This window comes from Micropterus dolomieu, linkage group LG09 (genome assembly GCF_021292245.1).
Source record: "Micropterus dolomieu isolate WLL.071019.BEF.003 ecotype Adirondacks linkage group LG09, ASM2129224v1, whole genome shotgun sequence".
Lineage (NCBI taxonomy): Eukaryota > Metazoa > Chordata > Actinopteri > Centrarchiformes > Centrarchidae > Micropterus > Micropterus dolomieu.
Window position 1 is genome coordinate 10,361,149 of NC_060158.1, and position 19,697 is coordinate 10,380,845.

At 42.0% G+C, this 19,697-nt stretch overlaps 1 protein-coding gene across 1 annotated transcript in view; it reads left to right on the plus strand.

Annotated features, from left to right (window-relative positions):
- Positions 1-9,175, plus strand: part of LOC123977198 (exostosin-1b-like) — a 55,692-nt gene extending 46,517 nt beyond the window's left edge. The window contains exon 2 of the mRNA XM_046059757.1: positions 9,136-9,175. Within this exon, the coding sequence (XP_045915713.1) occupies positions 9,136-9,160 (25 nt within the window). The 3' untranslated portion in view covers positions 9,161-9,175. The remainder of the gene's footprint in view (positions 1-9,135) is intronic.
- Positions 9,176-19,697: the final 10,522 nt, after the last annotated feature.

Consider the following 19,697-nt stretch of genomic DNA (forward strand, 5'->3'; position numbering starts at 1 on the left):
CAACCCCCCCCTTTTTCCCCCCCCCCCCCCCCCCGACCCCCCATTCTTTGGTGTGGAATCCAAAATTCTGTGGAAATCTTGAATTCAGTGAGATCAATACAAAACGGTATGCTTAATATTATGCTGCTCAAGCAGTAGTTTAGGCTTTCCCTGTTCCGAATTTAAAGGCACCAGATTAAGGTATAAAGTATATGTCCTAGTAATTACGATTCTCCAGCAAAAATCTGTCTCTGTTGACTGGGATTTTCTTTATCTCTTTACCTGTAAAAGGAAGCCTGGCCTTCCACTTACACTGAAATCAGGTTACTGCTGGAAGCAGAGAATAATAAGATTGCTATAGTGTATATATCCGCATTCAGTGATGCTCGGGACAAGTAGCAACTTCCTCTTTGCACCAAGAAGGAAGAGGCTTTATGTAATTTAAGTTGATTTAATTCTTAAAAAAAAAAAACTTTTTGTTGCATGTGGTTACCATATCAGGAGTTTTAGCTTATCTGTTTGGCCCACTCCCAATCCAACCTTGTATTTGACCGGTGCCTCTGGGTTTTTGATGTACACCCCCTCCCCCAAAGTGTAGTGAGGGGAGGAGTAAATGTGGGCCTTGGAATGCAGCTGACAGGAAAGGGAGGAATAAAATGATGCAAGGTGTAGTAAAGGGTCACCTTTGTGGAGTAGTTGGAAGAAGGCCCACCTGCTGGTTTCACTGTTTCTAATTGGGGTTTTCACCAGTTCCTGGCTTCCCACAGGGGTGTTCTATCTGTTTGGTACAAGTGATAAGCAAGCAGACAATAGGAGGCTGGAGAGCATGAGGAAGAGGGGGGGTTAAAAGTGGAGGTCCAGTAGGAGATTAGAAAAGGAATTGAGAGGATGAAATGGCTGCAGGGGGAATAGAAGGTAATACTTAAAGAAAGAGCAGGAGAGAATATCTAAATTAAAAGTGAAGCATTCAAGAAATCAAAAGGGAAGAGCTGGCCTGTCAAGGAGGTGAATCTGTGAAAATGAGAGGAATGAGAAAAAGCACACGAGGAAAAGTGGAGTAGAGAACGGTTTACCCAGAGGAGTGCATGGTGGATTTGTCAAGGCGTACTCTGGGCATCAACCTGTTTGAGCCGAACAAGAGAGAGCAGCTTAACTCGCCGTTGAAGAGGTTACAAGTGCTGAACTCACACACTAATCAAGCTTTCTCCTTGTGTTTTCTCCCTTCGCCTGCCCGTCATCCACACCAATCAACTCCATTTAGGTAAGAAAACTTTTTCCTCTTCTTCTTGTGAGCTTGTGTGTGCGGTGTGTAAATGTGTGGGAGGTTGGGTGGGGCGTGAGAACTGGCAGGGTGGCAGGGCGAACATGCTCGGCATGTCAATGAATGCCGAATGCGCACACAAATGTCTCCTCAAATATATAGCACCTATAGCAGGGTTCCTGTCAAAGGGCCACCGTTATGCCTCTCATGGACACTTTCATCCTTCGTTGTCTGCCAGAAAGAGAGATTATCTGCTCCAATGTAAAGAAGGAAAGAACAGAGAGTGAGAAGGACTCTTTGAGACAAAAGAAAACTGAATGGAAGGGCACATTTTTGTCTCTTTTAAAGTTGAACAGACATTTGAATTCTGCACACTTTTGTGGAGCGGAATAAAATCTAAAATGATACTTAAAAAAATAAAAGGACATTTTTGATCTTAGCAGTATTTGACATTTGAGAGCTGACGTTGCTGTCAACTTTTAGATGTGCTAACAAATGGAGCATGTCAAAGCACTGTATAGCCTACAAACATTGATAGAAGACAAGACATCTGATCTTTTACCACATTAAGCTTCTGGGAGGACCCATTGTGCTGTTTAGTTTGTGCTCCCCTTAGAAAGGATAAGCTAGCAAACTAGGCTAACATGTGTCCACTCAGAAAGTGCACGCAAACTATCTAGCCTAGCTTGCTAAAGCTATCAGTGATTCCCAATAAATTGTCTAACTTCTTGGCAGCTCTCACACAATCAATGTTTGTCCCCCAGTAAGCAACAGCTAACAACACTTAGTAATATTATATCCTCTAATTTAGTTATTTTGACCACACAAAGTCAAGACAAACACCAATGATATGCTGATTTCTTATAGAAAAAGAATTTTAATGAAAGTTCAAGTTGAAAGTTCAACTTAAAAGTTCACAATTCATTACAGCAACTCTCTTCACTTCTCTTCTCCTCCTGTGAAAGATACATATTATATTACTGTTGGCATCTTCAATACAACCTGCTAAAACTCATAACTGTCATCACCGCTTCCTCATACAAAGCTTCTCTACTCTCCTCTCTGTTGTGTGGGTGTGTATCCGTCTGTCATTCTTTGAGCTGTGTGGTAGCTGACAGTTGACTGTCTGAGACAGCAGCTGGTTCACTGGGTCATTTTTCTAAGTGCTGTGGGGAATTCAAGGCTATATTAAAGCGTTTTTGTTGTGTTGGGGTCTCTTTTGTGAGCTTCACATTGATTGCTTCTGAAAACATGGGTAGTAGTGGACAGGGTGCAGTGATGCTCCTGAGAGTCCCTAGGAAACCCCAAATCAGAGTGCATGCTGGATAAGACGTGTGTCTGGATTTGTTCTAGATGGTGTGTGTCTGTTTATTTGTATGCTTGTACTGTATACGGCTTGCAAATTAACAGCCTTCATAAGTAAATGACAGGGTCCGCCATTAACATACATATTTGTTTATATGCCCACACAATGGTTATAACATATTCTGTATTATTGCACATTATGGTCGTGCATGGTTAAACTTACTCCCACATGTTTGGGCGCAGACAACATTTGCATATAAACTCAGTGTAAAGGGAAACATTTTCGCTGCCCGGAGTTAATATTTCAGAGGTGTCGCCATAACTTGCCTAAAGATCAAAACGCTCTCTCCATCCCTCCTTTCATCCCACCATCCTGTCCTTCCTCCAAAACACTACCTGCACTCGTTTTCTCCCCTCCGTCTCCTCTCTTCTGTATGAGGTCTGTTGGTTGTTTATAACAGTCGGTGGGAGGGTGTTTGGTCTGCTCTCTGCGGACTGTTTGCAGACAAACAAAGCTTTGAAGGCCGCTCCACTCTCTCCCACGCTGGTTGCTGAAAACGATGTGGATCACGGCGTCCACTGTTTTGACTGGAGCAGAACATCTTGACTCCATCAAGCAGAATGAGGATGTGAGAATATGTTTGTGTGTGTGTGTGTGTGTTTGTGGTTGCTTAGCTGTTATTAAACGCTGATATTCAGTGTCATTTGTTAGACATCCACCGTCTGATGCTTCTTCACTGAGAGACTCTCGACAAGCTGCTATGAACTGCAGGGCGAGGGTCATATGACCGACTGAGAGGGCCGCATGCATCAGTAGTCATTTCAGTAGCCTTGCTAGCTTGTTTACTTGTACTTTAGAAGAACGTAAACAGTGAAGATGTGTATGACACAACTGCCCTTTCATTAAAAATTAATGAAAGTGGGTACAGCAAAGAAAAAAAGACAACAAAGCTTGTTATTCAGCCTGCTGTGCTTCTTTTTTCTTTCACCTCTACTTAGTTTTCAACCACTTCAAACAAAGAAATAATGTTGAATGGAAATAGGTTTATCTCCCAAGACAGGACATTATAATCACAATGAATATTCATGCAAACATACATTCTTTCACAATTCTGCATTACGGTTTAGTAATTACAGAATTATTACAGAAGCCACAGCTGTAATGGACCACTAATGTAATTTTCAGTAATCAATTCCTATTGAAATGTCTCCATTCTAACATCTTTTAAAAATAAAAAGTTAATAAAACAACAATGTGGTCTATTAGATAAAATTGTAAAAGTCCACTCAGCCCGTAGTGGTCAGCTGGCAGTAAACATCCGAGCCAGCGGTAGTGCTCACTTGGCTATCCCGATTTGTCACTACATGTTCGTCTCCTCTTCTTCACCTGCTCCCCCACTTCTTCCCTTCCTTCCCTTCCTCCTCGCTCATTCATTGCAGTGAATAATGAACTTTTCCCTTATTCTTTATCTCTTTCTCACACTCTTTCTCCCCTCTTCGCTTCCTCCCCTCCAGCCCTCCCTCCCTCAGTCCCTCCTTCCCCGTTCAATAAACTCCGACTTCATTTGCCACAATGTTGCAGCAGGCTGTTTGGCAGACCTGACGGCCCTGTCGCACAGCGCCAATGCTTGAATGCAGCGCAGCGAGCACACTGGCTGCATTGTGCTTTTGATGAGGCCCTACATCTTAGTCACTCGAGGGCCTTAGTGTGCGACTGTGTATATGCGTAGCTGATGGCGAGGGCATGTCTGTGTGCCCACATCGTGGACTCAAACGCACACACCCAGATGCAAACACACCATACTGTGTGCACTCCAGCACCTTTAGCAGTTACATTTGCCTCCCAGGGTCTGACACAGCGGTGTGGAGATATTTATTAATACCCGCCGTGATAACGCGTTGAATGATAAACAGGAAGGGTCAGGGTCTGATCGATACTCAGGCACTACTCTGAAATGCATCCCTTACAGGCCAAGGCGGATCTCTCCCCATCTCCACCTTTCCCTCTCACTCTCCATCTCGCTCACTGTAAAGCCTTAAATCTTTGGTCACTCTCCAACCACTCTGCCTGCCAAAAGTCTCTACAGAATAACTCTTCTTGCCCCGTTTAATGGTTTAACTACTTTAAAGAAAAGGGCAAGGCTTTCTATTGTCTCTCACTCTTTAATCATGTTAAGTGCCGGGCAAGAATGACAGCTTCATTTTTTGATGTGCACTAAAACAAGCTTCATATCTCAAGTGCTCGAGTGCCCACTCATCATCTTGTGTCCTCTCATATAGTTGATGCTCATTCGTGGCCTAGTGTTGTTTGTAATTTAACTCCTTCTTTTGCATGCATGCGATGCACAACTATGTTTTACATGCTCTCTTATCTTCTAGTTTCACTTAGTATTTCTCTCTTTTGCTCTCTTTCACACACACACACACCAACACACACAGAAAACCTTCTTCCCACCTGATTGCGTTCCCATTTTTCTTGCAGAGAGATTTATGGTTAGGGGAATGTTGGAGACAGGCTATTACCATGTCCTGTTTGAACTCATCAGTCAGACAAAGTGGTCGAGGTGATGGCGGCGACATTCGCAGGCCTTTACCACGACACACTCCCTCCTACATGCCTCCCATGCTCTTGCGCATGTTAACCCTGCTCCAGTGCCTGCTTGGTCTCCCACACTGTCTTGTTTTTCATCAGCATTAGGCAGCGGCGTCGTTTTTTTCCCCACTTTTGACTATAGGCTAGATGCGAAGCATCATCTGTGCTGCTGGGAATCAGATGTTTACTCCACCAATCAGAGTCACTTCAATAATACTGCAAGTGGATAGTGCAACAAATGTACAGGAATTAGCTTTTGATACTCAGACATTTTGACATTTTAATTAGTGACATAGTTGCACAGGAGTACCAGACTCTAGCAGGATTAAAAGGATTTCAAGTTTGTGTTTTTAGTGAAGTTGTTTCAGCTTTTTAGGAACACGAACTATTGCTAATTTATGCTGCACTGGTAACATCAGGATAATTTTATGTATATACACAATATAGCCCTAACAATTAGTCGATTAATTGTTTAGTCCCATCGAGTGGATGGAATTATTTTCATTAATGATCATTAAAGTAATATTTCAAGCAAAGTTGTAGTTGCAGGTTCTCTAATGTGAATATGTGCTGCTTTTCTCTGTTTCATGTCATTGTAAAGAGGCCTCTTTGGGTTTTAGACTGTTGGTGAGACAAAGACATTCAAAGGCATCACTTTGGAATTGTTAGTTGCTGCAATAAAATAGATTTACACCAAATCAGTGCCTCACTGGGAATGTGTCAGTGTGTCAGTGCCACACTGCTGAATAATGTGCAAGACCACATATGGAGAACTATGTGGAGCAGGCGGACACAATAGCCCGAACACCTGCTCAATTTAATGAAATACAATAAAGAAAGGCCTGCAATTAAAAACTACCTTTGTGAGGCTTATATTGTTAAAATTTTTTGAGGCTGTCAAAAAGGCATAATTTATTAAGAGAAACATACATCAATTTGAGAATATGATGGGGTTTGCGTTCCCTCCATGACATTTTGCTTCTGCACTTACCTCCTTTATTTTCATCATCTTTCTATCACCTTGGGAAGGAAGGCTGTCCCTCTTTATCCCCCTCAGTGTGACTGAACTTCCTCGGTGGACTCCCTGAGGGACAAGGCCTGTCAAATCCTTTCAGTTGTGTGTTGATCTATCCTCCTTCCCACTATACCAAACTCACACACTCACTTACAATGTACTGTCAAGCCACCCTGTGCCGTTACTATAAATTTAATTAGAAGTGACTATGCTTTGGTTAGAGATGTATAGAGAGGAGACAGCAGTTAGCAGTGCTCACTGCATTGTGTTCAGTAGCTGAGGGATATCTCACTAGCACCCGCCCTGACATTGTTAGCGACCATATATTTTTTTTTGACCCATGTAGTTCACAAGAGTAGGCTGGTTTTCTGCCCGTCCCGTCATAAGAATGTTAATATTGTTTTAAAAGCTTCCATGGTCGGTGCACACTGCCAGGCCTCAGTCTTGGCCGGCAGCCGGTTATCACTGCCGGTCTGCCTGAGCCGAAGCCACAGCATCCGTTTCACCTCAGCACGCCTGCCACCAAGCCTGAATTCCACACTTATCTACAGGCAGCAGAATGGGTCTCAAGGGACAGTAGAGGGTGAGGAATTTACTCCCCGGCGCTCATAAGCCAGCCCCCTCCTGTCCCACACACAGATGTGTTCAAGGAGTGCAGTATTAGCCGGTGGAGTAACCATGTATGTTCTTGAGTGCATATCAAAGCCTTGCAGAGAGCCTCTTTTCCTGCCTCGTTCTCTTTCTCTCTCCACGTCTTTTCTCTCCCCCTGACTCTCCTCAGCTCGCGGTGTGTTGGAGCAATGCTGTTGATAGGGGTGTGTGCCCACTGATAAGTAAACTCTCTCCAGGGGCTTATGGAGAAAATGGTGCTGAATATTCCCTCCATTGTGTTGCAAAGCTAACTCCGGCATAACCGGCTGTCAGCTGGTTGGCATAAACTGATAACCGAACCAATCCCGGAACCACGATGACTGTTTGTTTAATAGCCGAGTGTGGCAAGTGGATATTGGGGTGTCCTGTGTAGAAAGTGTGGCACAGTTGAACGCTTGTTGTGCTTCAGTCTACACAAGTGCCGTTTGTCATCCCTTTGAAGGGCTCATCTTAGAATCAGGGCTGCCTGACTAGTCACATTGAGTGAGATAGTGGAAGAAGGGTGGTGAGTGATGCCAGATTGGCTTTCCACTGCTGCTCCAAGAAGCTTGTAAAGTGCATGGATAGAGTGGCTGTTAACAGCAGTGTTACAGGTGTCATTCTTTCAATCAAGGTCTAGTTTCTCTCAGAATGACTCCCAAAATCAGTGCCATAGCTCTAAACCAGTCTTGCTTTGTGCGATAGACAACCATACTTCTGATTGCAGGTGTAGCATGTCTGTGATATCTCCAAACACAAGATAAGAAAACACATTGACTTTCAGTTTTCCACCCTTTTCCTGTTTGGAGTTTTGCGTCTTGGTGTGCTTTCACCCTTAATCTGCTTGGTTCTGTTCAAACAAACACTGGTGCATTTGCCTTTTTTGTTTGGTTTCTTTAGGTGTTCAGACTCAGGCAAGGTCAAAACAACCACATAGAGGCAGCTAAAAGAAATGCATTTTGGTCCACTTCCAAAGCAAATTGTGGCGCGGTTTGATTCTGTTTCCAACTGCCTGAATTCAAAAGCTGAAGTACTATTAAATTTACTAGAGATAGCCTTAATAATCCATGAACAATCTATTGGAAATCTAATGAATATGATTTGCAGAGATTCACCAATCGATCAATCAGAGCAATCAGTCTCACATACCTGATTCAAATTTTCAGGCATTCTGCGCAGTATTTCATGTTGTACGGACAGTGGCCTATAGATTAACCAGCTATTGTCACAGCCCTACACACCCACGCTACAACATGTCATCACCGTGAGTGAAGAAGACCCAATCCTTGCGATTTGTAAGGTCTGTAAGGCCAAAATAAGCCGTGTTTTCCTACATAAAGACTTTACTTGGGCAGTATACCTAATATACTTAGGTATATTATTGGTGACCTGTTTGAGCACTTTGCAGATAAACGAGCGAGAGATGTTACCTGGTATTATGTTAGAAGACACAGACATATCTTACAAGCAAGGACCAGGAACAGCAACAGCAAACCCCTCTGGGGTGTGTAGAGGCACACTGCCATGTTCCTTTTAGAAGTTTTAGGCTTTGGATATTTTATAATGTTCTATGCTTATTGTTTGTTTTGATGTTTTTATGTATGGATTGCCGAAAGTCTCCTGTCTGCACAAAAATTTTACCCTCGGGTACTAATAAAGACACCTTGACCCTCTGTGTCGATGTCATTCGGTACCACTTTGGTCGTTGTGAAATGGTACGTCATTAACAACAGTCCTCCTTCACACGCGGCTCACCTGCTGTTGTCAAAACAGAATTGCCTCTCCCCACAGAGCCGTGTTATACTGCAATTTATTTTCAGTATTTATTTGGATTTAAAAAAAAGCTCTGACCAGTAGTCTAACCTGGATCACTTTTCTTTTTAACATTTATTTAAGTCAGAGAAGGTCCTGTAAGTTGGTACAGTTTTGGGGAAAATGTAAAGGCTATGTAATGGTCAGTGTTTTATTATACAGTTGAATAGACCCCAAGAGTCAGTGTACAGGTATGAAAGTGATCGTCAGGATCCAATTTGCATGTGATTGTACTCTCTTCTTCGTTAATAACTAAGTCACAGAACCTGAGGTGTATTTAAAAACAAATACCAAATGCGTAGCTGAAGCCCTTCATAACATCACGGCTCCCAGTGTGAGTCCCGTTGCCCCTCTGAAGGAAAGGGAATGCATTGAGATGCGTGGCACACATTTTTATGGGACACATTGAACAAATGTTGAATAGATCCCCACAGGACCCCCTATCAAGCTTGTGTCTCGCTGCCTGGGATTGTGTGTGTATGTTTTTATGTGTGTGCACTAATGCATCTTTCTCCTCTTTTCCCCCCATTCCCTGTTTAGTTCCTCTCTCTGTCTGTCTCCTTGACCGCCGTGCCCTGCTCTTCTCCTCCACAAAAGCGTTCACTTGTCCTTCTCAGCCGTTTCCCGGCGGAGGTCTGTGGGCTGAGGAATCCCCTTCATAGTGGGCCTTTATCTGGAGCAGTGCCAGCGGTAGGAGAGGCCTGATTTAAAAAGGACCCTCTGTAGACCTGCTGTCAAACACAAGAGAGAGGCAGACCTGATGGATATCTGAGCTTCTCAGAGAGGCTAGCACAGTGAGGCCCGGGCCGGCCAACAAAACCTGCTGGCTTCTATCGCACTCTCCCACTCCACTTGTTCATTCATTTCCGCTCTCAGTCTGTGTGATTCCATCTCCCTCATCTGTTTCTTGTTTCGTCTTTCTCGTGGTGTGCCGTTTCCAGACAAGGTGCTGAATGAACCTGCATATTTATTTGAATGCACAGGCAGCAGCACTAAAATCACACATCACTCGCGTTTTTTAAATTTCAACAGAAGATTGTTCTGGGTTTGCGAGGTTGAGTTAGGTGAGGCGAATGAATTTAAACACTCTTACTGAGTTTTTCATCTGAATTGTGGTCAGCAGTGCTACTCGCAGAATTCCACATATGCAGTTGAAGGTTATTTAAATTCTCGAGTGTTTCAAGAGTTTTTCTTCAATACAGCAGAGGGGAATATTTTCCACTGGGGATGCTTTAGTATGTTGTAGCTGTGGTTAAAACATGAGCAATATTACAATCTCCTTGATAACTGCAATATCCTTATTCTGTTCTGGTTTTGCTTTGACCGAGATTCACTGTTGCCTTGTTTAAAATCATGAAAGACACTTCTGCAAAACAACAACATGCCTTTCTGCTCAGTTTTTTTTTGCTGTTTCAAGTGTTAGAAAAATGACAGGTGTCCCTTCTATTTTAATGTGCAAGGAATGAGTGTTGGCTGAGTGATGAGCCAATTAAACCTAGCTGCCGAGGTAGTCTGATTACTGGAGCTTACCGCGACGATATGGCCTAATTTGGCTGTAATGAGCATAGCTGAGGAGGCTGGCATTACTCACTTTAAAACCCTCCTTCAAAGATGAGCTCATTCTGTGTACTGTTTCAGGAGAATCTGGGTTTTAATATATCTGCCAAGTCCATACAGAGTCATTGTTCATCCCCAAAAGTCGGTGTTATTGTCATAACACGGTGAATCATGATTCAGGCGGCTCCCAGTGTGTCACGTTGAAAGTACATCTGGAAAGCTGACTGGGAGCTTTGTTAAAAGCAGTGACGCCACACACAGGGAATCTGATGTCTATGTGTGGACATGGATACCATCTGCGCAGATGAACACACTCTTTTATTATATGATTTCAGGCCGGCTGACACGTTAAACAAATTATAACAAATGAGCTAATTGTAAAACTAAGGAATCTGTTGGTGAATTAGGTAGCTATAAACCTTTTTAGATAAAGGAAACACTTATAAATGAGCTCCACGGTCATATTTTTATGCTGCATGTTCTCAATTAAGCAAATGTAGTGACTATACAGAAGAAACTCCTATGCTGAACCTTCAGGGAGTTATTAATGCAGAATTTATGTTGATCTCATAGTGGTACTGGTAGTTTTCAACCCCTAGTGTGTCACGGATGTCATTCAATGTCTTCTCATTACATTTAAGCTGTGTTTAAGTTGATTAGTGAGTTAATTAATTTCCAAGTAGAATTACCATGTAATTGGATTACCATGTAATCTATTTTATACTCTGGAATAGGCAATAATCGCATCCCTTGTCACTTTTCTACCTCATGTGAACTATATGTTAACTGCTTAACTGTTAAAGAATAATACATGCACATTAATTAAAAAATAAGGCTACATTTTGGTATTACTGTATATTTAAATTTTTTTGTTATTCATCATATTCAGCAACAACTCCAGGCTGTCTGCTTAAAAAAAAAAAAGAGGATCTCATTTCACAATGTCTTATGCCATGTTGCTTTGTAATAAACCCGAGACTGAGCCACACCGAATCAGCATTGGGCAGTATACTCTACAGCTCCTCAGGTATCCATATACAAAAGCACACAGCAGTGGACAAATATTGAAACACAGATGAATTTCCTCTGCCATACCTGTATACTCACACTCCACCCCATGGTGCTAGTTAGATGATACGTCCCTGCTTGTCAGCAAAGAGCCTTCCATCCTATAAAAGACCGCAGACAGATGGTGCTTTTGACAGGGTTAGCGCTCCACCAGCGTCCCATGACTGATATCAACTTGTGCGCTGCCTTGCCCGAGGAGCTTGGGAGGTGGAATACCTTCTTTGACTTATTAGAGGTGAATCAGCGCAAGCTCAGTCACAGGTTAGGTATTTGCCCCTTCAGATCTTTAGCAGAGAAGAGACCCACTAGCAAGTCTTAAGTATTAATCACAGTCTGTCTACAAGGCCTTTACTAGCGAGATAGCGGAGAAAGACCTCTAAGCCTCTCGAAGCAGAGGAGGAAAGTAAGGCCTTGTGGGCGCCCTCGGGTGTTTTCATGCACCCTAATTAATCCTGTATTTGGCTGAAATGTTCACTGGCTTTCTCCTCAGCCTGGTCCCTGTGGTGTTATTCTCATTCTCCTTCTGCGTATTTGCCGTATATTTTCCCTCTCTCTTAAGTATCAGAGTATCCCCGAGGGCTTGATTTTCAACACAAATAGTCATAAAGAAGACCGATGAGATCTCTGCTGAGGAAAGACATTAACACCAGGCAATGCCATCAGCAAATAGCTAATGTTCATGTACCTACAGCTAAACAAAGCTTTAATGTCAATTATCGGCGTCTATGCTAACATCACCCCTAGCTTAGAGGAAAGGTTAAAGCTCTCACTAGTAAAAAAATATTTAAAAAAATAAGGTGTTAAATTTTAACATATTTTATTGCTTTTTCCTTGGAGGAAATGGCATGTAAGCGCAGTGTTTGTGGTAAGCTAACTACAATATGTCATAGTGTGACCAGACTACCCCGGTTTTGGTGGCCTGTACCCGTCTGGAGCTGTCCCCGGAAATGTCACCGTTTTTAACTGTGTGTTAATCATTGACTGGATAACGTGTTAACAGACCTGAAGTCAGATTTTACGTGGCCAGAAAGACTGGACTGCAGAGCACACAGGTGTTGTGCCGAAAAGTGATCGTCCGCCGAGTTCCGTGCAGCATGTTGAAGCTTATAGTTATAGTTGAAGCTAGTTTATATATGTAAAAAACAGACCGTTACCTATAATTAACATGACTTACTGCTGAGTTATATACTGTATAAAATAAAACCTTGATCTCTTTTGCAATTATCCTTATGACTAAATTATTTAACTTGCTGTATACCGACCAATCCAGTCCTTTTTACCTTTAATGGCCAATACAACCCATTGAATGCAGCATTCCACTTCTAGAGAGTGATTGCAGCTTCTACTTATTGACTGAAAGCTGCCTCAAAATGACTTGATTTCATTCAGACGAGTTATATTTGACAGATTATAACTCACCTAGTACTTTTTACCTCTTAAAATACCTTTAAATGGCCAAAACAACACATAAAATGCAGAATTCTGCTTGCCAGACAGTGAATGCAGCCTCTACTTATTGAGTGAAAGGTTATTTCTGCCCTGAAATTACTTGATTATATTCATGAGGGTTATATTTGACAGATTATAAAACTGCAATTGTCCCCCTTTTTTATGTCATATATAATAACATATTTTTTATGACATACTGACCACCAAAAATGTACCCGGTTTTAATTTCAGAAATCTGGTCACCTTATCACCGTCGTCTTATCACCTTCATCTTAGCACATCTTCATATTTAGCTAAGAAAGTGAATGAGTATTTTCGTGAATATCAAAGTATTCTTTTTTACACTACATTGTGGTGGTCCAGGGTTGATGTTTTTCTCTTCTTATGCCCTGGTGACAAAAAGTTACTGCTCCCCTGAGACATCACATTTGTGTAAAGTAAGGACAGACTTCACTCCTTCTTCCATTTATTATGTTATATAAAAATTAGGACACCACAAAAGGTAATATTTGTTGAGCCCACCAGAGTGTACCTTTTGCTTATGTCAGACTGCTTACAGAATCAAAACTAGCAGCCATTAGCCGTACAGTGGGCTGCCATTAACGCTACATTAATTTGGCTCTTCATAGCGAGTCATTGTTAGCTTGTGGGTGCAGAGCAGAGTGGAGAAGCATATTTCTCCCTACGGCATCTAAATATAAATCTGTGTGACCTTTTTATTTCCCCAGATGTTCCACTGCAAAGTAGATTGCATCAGCTTTCAAACAGAGCACCACAGCTTTATTTTCCTCTCATCTTGTCTGGTAAATTGCTCTTTTCTCATTTCGCAAACCAAGTGAGGGTGATTTGTTTCGCTGCTGTGGTTTTCTAGCAAAGGTAAAAACATGATTATTTTTTTTTGTTTTGTAAGTTTTATTCTGATTTGAAGACACAAAAAATTCTGCTGCTGTAATTTGTGAAGAATGGTTGTTTTTGTTGAACCAAATTTCCTGTTTTTGTCTCGATAACCCTCAGGGAAAATTCTGATGTACTGTTCTACCAAGAACTTCCACTCTGAATGTCTTTCTGTCTTCTCTATAAGCTTGTTCCATGTGTTGGTAACACTTTGTTTTTCTGGTCTATTATTCCCAAAGAATTTCTTTGGAAGTTTCCCAGGAAAAACTATGTAATTTGTTACTAATTACAATGAAAATGTTCATTTCTGTGAAAGAACTGATCCATTTAAACCCTCCATAAATATTCATTAATTATTATTGGAAACGTTCGTTGAATTGTATGCTTGCCTGTACACACATTTCACATTTTTGCATGTTCAGCTGACCTGCTGTACATTGACAGACTCATTTACAGGAAACATCTTGCACTTTATTAGGACTGGAGTATTCAGAATTATACAGCATGAAACGAGAGCATTTCCCCAAAACTGCTTATGCTCACTGTCAGAATCGTGAAAGACCACCGTAGTGTTGTTTCCCAGTGCTGTTTTTAAAGGGCTACTCCAGCAATTCAGTGATACCATCCTTCATTAAACCCTTGTGACTCAGGATCAGTCTCACTCCCAACCTGAGATGACCTTGATGACATCACTATGACATCATCTGGGTTATTTTTCCAGACTTTTGAAAGCTCCCTCCAGAGCCGAAGAAGACATTGTTTTCAGAGACTAAGGACTACTGCTTGTGATGAGTACATTACACTTAATTTGTAAATGGGTTTCTTTTATTTTGATGGCAGAATAGTTATTAATTTTCTAATGTGGAATTCTGTTTCCTGCTTTATTCTGTGCATTCACCCATCCTGTCTGCACACACTCTGCTCATTATCATTAAAGGCTCTAACCTGCTGTATTGTGCTCTTCTGTATCTACAAGAACCTCTAGTCTGTATCACCATACTGTCTGCTGTTCATTAGCGGGCAGCCAGGCACCCAAGTCCTGCAAGTCTTTGAATATTCTCTGTAAGCATATTGAATGTGCCTCTCCAGATAACTGCTCACTCTCACTGTCAAATACATGAAAGACCACCGTGTGCTTGTGTATATATTGACACTCCTGACCCACGCTGTGTAAAATGTGTTGCTGTGTCTTCCACAGCAGAAACCTGACAGAAGCTGCATGTTTCAAAGCAAGTGGCTCCACTGTGGCAGAGTGTAATATGAGGAATGAAGAAGGCCTTTAAGTTGGAGAGAGGAGAGTGCTGCTTGTTTCACACAAACTCTGGTCTGTGTGTCCGCTTGTTTTCAGCACTATAAGACCTTGGCCCAGACCAGTGTAATTATCAAGCCTGAGGAAAAGTGTATGTGCCCATGTGAAAGCTGACATCATCTTCTACTGTACCATCTCAACTTGTAAAACAAACAAACCCACACGGGTACACAGTATATACACACACACACACACATGCTGCACGAGCTGGTTGGTCCAGGGGGCTCGTCTGTAAGCTGCCAGTAGGAGGGGGCGTGTAGATCCTGTGAGCGCTAATTAAATGTGTTTAACCCAGGGTCATTCACAGAGCCGAGAGAAAGAAACGGACGAGACGTCCAGACTCGTAACAGCACAGAGAAACATGGGAGGGAGGCTGAGGGAGAAGTAAAGATACAAAACAAGCCAAAGAAGCAGATTGAGAGTAGTCGGGGGGCTTAACCACGCTGTAAATGTTTTATTGGGCTCCTTTGAACTACTCAAACTGAAGACATGTGTGTACGTGTGTGTGCATGTGTGAGTTAGTTTAAGTCTCAGGACAGTACCATGCCTCTCCCACAGCTGACCCAATTAAGAGCCAGAGGTATTTAGGCTAGATTGATGACCCGACAGAAAGATACTTCCATTACATGTTTGTTTATTCCAGTCTAAGGATTTTTTTTTTCACATGACATCATATATGACATTTTTCAACAGATTTTCTTCCAAATAGTCAAAACAAATCTTTGATGTGTTATTAAGAAGGCTAAATCAGTCAACACTCCCCCATCTACTACAGTGCTTTATGGTTTTATGACAAAATAAAGAAAGTAGAAAACACTAGTTTTCCTTTTTCTGACTGACCTTGTGAATTTTAATCCTTGAGATTGCAGTTTTAGTTGGTTTGTTAGCCCCTGTGGTTTCTGGTGGTAATAGTAAGTGTGTTTTATTAATCCAGGCTCCCAGAGCTTCATTGTAAATTTACATGTATAGACTATTGGGGGCAGAAAAGCACTACTTAAGTACATTCCCTTAGTAGCCAGAAACACGACTCCAAGCGAAAGCTATCTTTGCCCGTGGCTGCTGGATGTGTAAATAGGCAACTCCTTCCTAACACATTAGCCTTATCGTGTGATAATATGTCAGTTTTGTGTTTATGGCTTGTTTTGCTGCCTCTAAGTAGCCAAATAAATCAGTAATGAAGGTTTAAATAGAATTGAAGGTGAATGGATAGTAAAAGAGAGAAAATAAGAAGAGAGATTATAAGGCATGCTTTTGGGGAGAAAGTGATGAGTGGAGAGGCAGGAGTTGTTGTGATAACAGATTAAATCAGCTGGGTACGCCCTGTTTCTGTTGTAATTGCACAACACTGTTGCCAGGGTAGACCAAGCACTGTGTCATAGCCAGTGGTTTTAAACCATGATGCTATTTGTTATGATTAGCACTACCATTAGCATTTATAGCTCTAGTAATTGGACTCTCAGTTGGAGGTAAATCCATTACTGTGGGATTAAATGGTGTCCCAGCTCTTAAAATTGTTTTTTCTGTATGTGGGTATAGGACAGGGAAATGTGTGAGCCTTCATAATAGAGAGATTGTGTATTCATGAAATTATTTATTGAATGAATATACGATGTCTTAAACTAAGACAAGCAATCCCATATGTCCCATATGTGTGTGCACATTAACGAAATTGTTGCCTGAGCTGAGTGACTGTAACAGACTGTAGCCTGGCTGTGTGTGTGTGTGTGGGTGTGTGTGTGTGTGTGTTTCTGACTCGTTTGCCAGGCAGAGGTTCATTTGTCGCGGATGGTTAATGCAGCAGCAGTGGTGGGATTGTTATGACTTTCAGGAAGTAGAAAGTGTGCCATTGCCAGGGCGGGTGACTAACAACACAAAGCTGCTGCCCCGGCGTCCCACTGGAGAGAATTACATGCTCAGATTGGAGATGACATTCTCTCACTGAGTCAGATCAAAGCGGCCAGATTATTCTCCTCCACCCTCTTTGGCCGGAGAAAAAGACGGCCATTGTTGAATTTAAGAGAAGTGATGCCTCTTGAGTGTGTGTGTGTGTGTGTGCCCGCATAATAAGGTGTTGCCACTGCGTGAGTAAAAATGTGTCCTCTTTTGCCATGCTGCTCTTTGATTATCTGCTCAATAGGCGAGTTGAGAAGTCACGCTGTAATTGGCACTAATATTTCCTCCTCCTTGCTCCCCTCCCTCCTTTCTGCACCATGCTTTTTTGTACCTGTTTGTCCTCTCCCGCCTCGCCTTACCTTTTAACGTTTCTGTCTTTGAAATGAAGATGCAGGAATGTTCGGTAACTGAAGTCATGGTTCTGTTGCAACAATATCCCTCTGTTACAGGTGCAAGGGGAGAAGGCTGGCTCTCCGCTCCGCTGCACTGCAGAAATGCGGTGCTTCCCTGAGGAAAATAAAATGGGGGGGGGCAGAGGCGCTCTTTACTCCTCACATTGACATTTGTCTGGTCCAAGATTGTATCCAGATACGATTAATCCTGCATTCCACTTGTGCCTGGCATTAAAAATGTCTCTGCACTATCCACATTCTGCGAGGAGTGGTCTTTCCCTTGTGAGACACTTGTGAATGTCATGTGTAAACTGAGATACGAGGCAAGAGTGACAACATTTTTTTTTCTTCTCACTAAGACCTTTGAGAGGTTTGGTTTTTTGTTTTGGACATAGCGCACCTATTCATCGCTGTCAAAAAGTTTCTCGCCTCTTTCTCTGTTGTCCTCATCCCATACCTGAGGGACAGACAGCTATAACGGCAGCCACAGAGGAAAATACTCAACCTGAGAAAGGCAGATATAGATAAAAGATACTCTGTGACAGAGACACATAGAAGATACTGAGATAGTGTTTGAAGGAGTCAGGGGTCCAAGAGCTACGATGTACTCCGGGATGTGTTGTTAAATTTCAAGGGTTGAGCCAGTGATTCTCACCAAGAACGGCCTTTTCTTGTTCATTCTTGCTATTATATTAGAAAAGAGGGCGTGATAAGAATACTGCTTTTGTTCAAATGACACTAACCTTTTTCTCTACATTACATTTCTCATTCACAAAAAGCCATTGAGTTTTACAAAAAAAAAGCAGGACTCGTGTCAAAAGCAGAAGGTGTGTGATTGTAATCAAATATTTTAGTTATTGGATTTGGGTTTTTTCACAGCGCAGTGACAGGTTTGCATTGGGTAACCTCTGTTTGGCCTCGATCACACTAGCATTTATGAAAGCACGATTTCAGACCAAAGTCAAACTAAATGGAAGCAAAATCCACAATCAGTGGATCTACTTGTGGGGGTTAAGTACCTCTTCCGTGATTCATAACAAACTGAATATCTTTGGGTTTTGTTTTGCAGTCAGTTATGAGAAAAGAGTGGATGGTTAACTGTGTGTAAAAGTACAATGAGCAGCGATCTTGTCATTATATCTGCTTTATTAAAACACAGTTGCAATGCATGTCTCTAAATAGTAATTTCTTGTTTTCCTTTTTTACATACTCTCCTCAGTAATGATGTCTTTTTTCCCCGTTCCCAACCATCCATCAGATTCCAGGTTGCATTAAAAAGAAAACTTAGTTGGCTTTCTTGAACTTGTTGACACCCTGGCATAGCAAATGTAGAGAAGTTCCCTGTGGTGCTGGTGCAGAGCCATCCTGACAACAAACATGTCACGGCTTTGACGGTGCATACAGATATGAGATAGCACAAGGATATCAGCCACCTCATGTGCATCTTTCTCTGCAGTGCCTTTGTATAAAAATACGAGTAAAGCCTCTCTGGGCAGAGAAGTGACACCTAGGCTTAAAAATGACCTCCATACCTTTTTGTTTTTGTGTTCTTCCATGTGTGACTTCCAAGTTTTTGGCACATACAGTAAACTTAAACATCGAACACGTGTGATTATCAGTCAGTTACAGGAAATCTTTCCTCTGTTACTTCAGAGCATGTTGCTAGGAGACTGATTAATGACTCTTAAGCTTCAACACCACTCCAACCAACAACCAAACCTTCAATCTTACACTTAATATATGTCATATACATATCGTTAAAGGGAAAGATGTACACACACCACACAGCTCGTTTGCAGCCTTGCATGCATTTTGTTATCCGTCACATCTACAGATTCAGTTTAGTTGGTTCACTTACCAAAGCTCGGAGTCAAACCACTCGCTACAATGGTCACCTTTAACGTTTTTGTCTGAGAGCTCGCCATCTTCATCTTTCATCACTTTTTTTCCTCCCATGTTTTTTTCTCTCCCTTTTTTACGCCTACACCTGCTTTTAATCTTTGCAGACTTTTAATGATTTTAGGTTCAGTTGCTGCACAGATGGCAATCTGCAGTCGTTAACTGAGGCTTGCAAGCAAGTGGATGAGAGAGTTTTCAGAGAGGATTTTAAGTAGCACCTTGAACAACTCTCTCTCTCTTTTTTGAAGGGTTCCACAAAAGCCATAAATTGGCTTTTGGCCTAGTTCCATCTCTTGCTCTATTCCCTTATATGCTTCTATAATGTAGGCTGCAAATATTATTCTTGCTGCAGATATTATTCTTTTGCCGAATCTGTCAGGCAGAAGGGATTTAGTGTTGGGTTTCAGCATAGATGAGGCTTTTTTTCGCTTTTTGTTCTTGGAAATGGTGTACAACAGCTCCAATAGTTTTTCTTGGTGCCTCGGAGAGATGAGCCCATTTCTCTCCCGTTGCACAAGGCTTATTAGTTTTCACTGTCAGCCCCCTTTTTTCTGCTGCTAGTTTCTCTGTTGGAGCAGGGCCTCTGCTCTCAACCGCAGCTCATGATTGTCTGTGCAAAACTATAAAGTGATTTCTCAGAC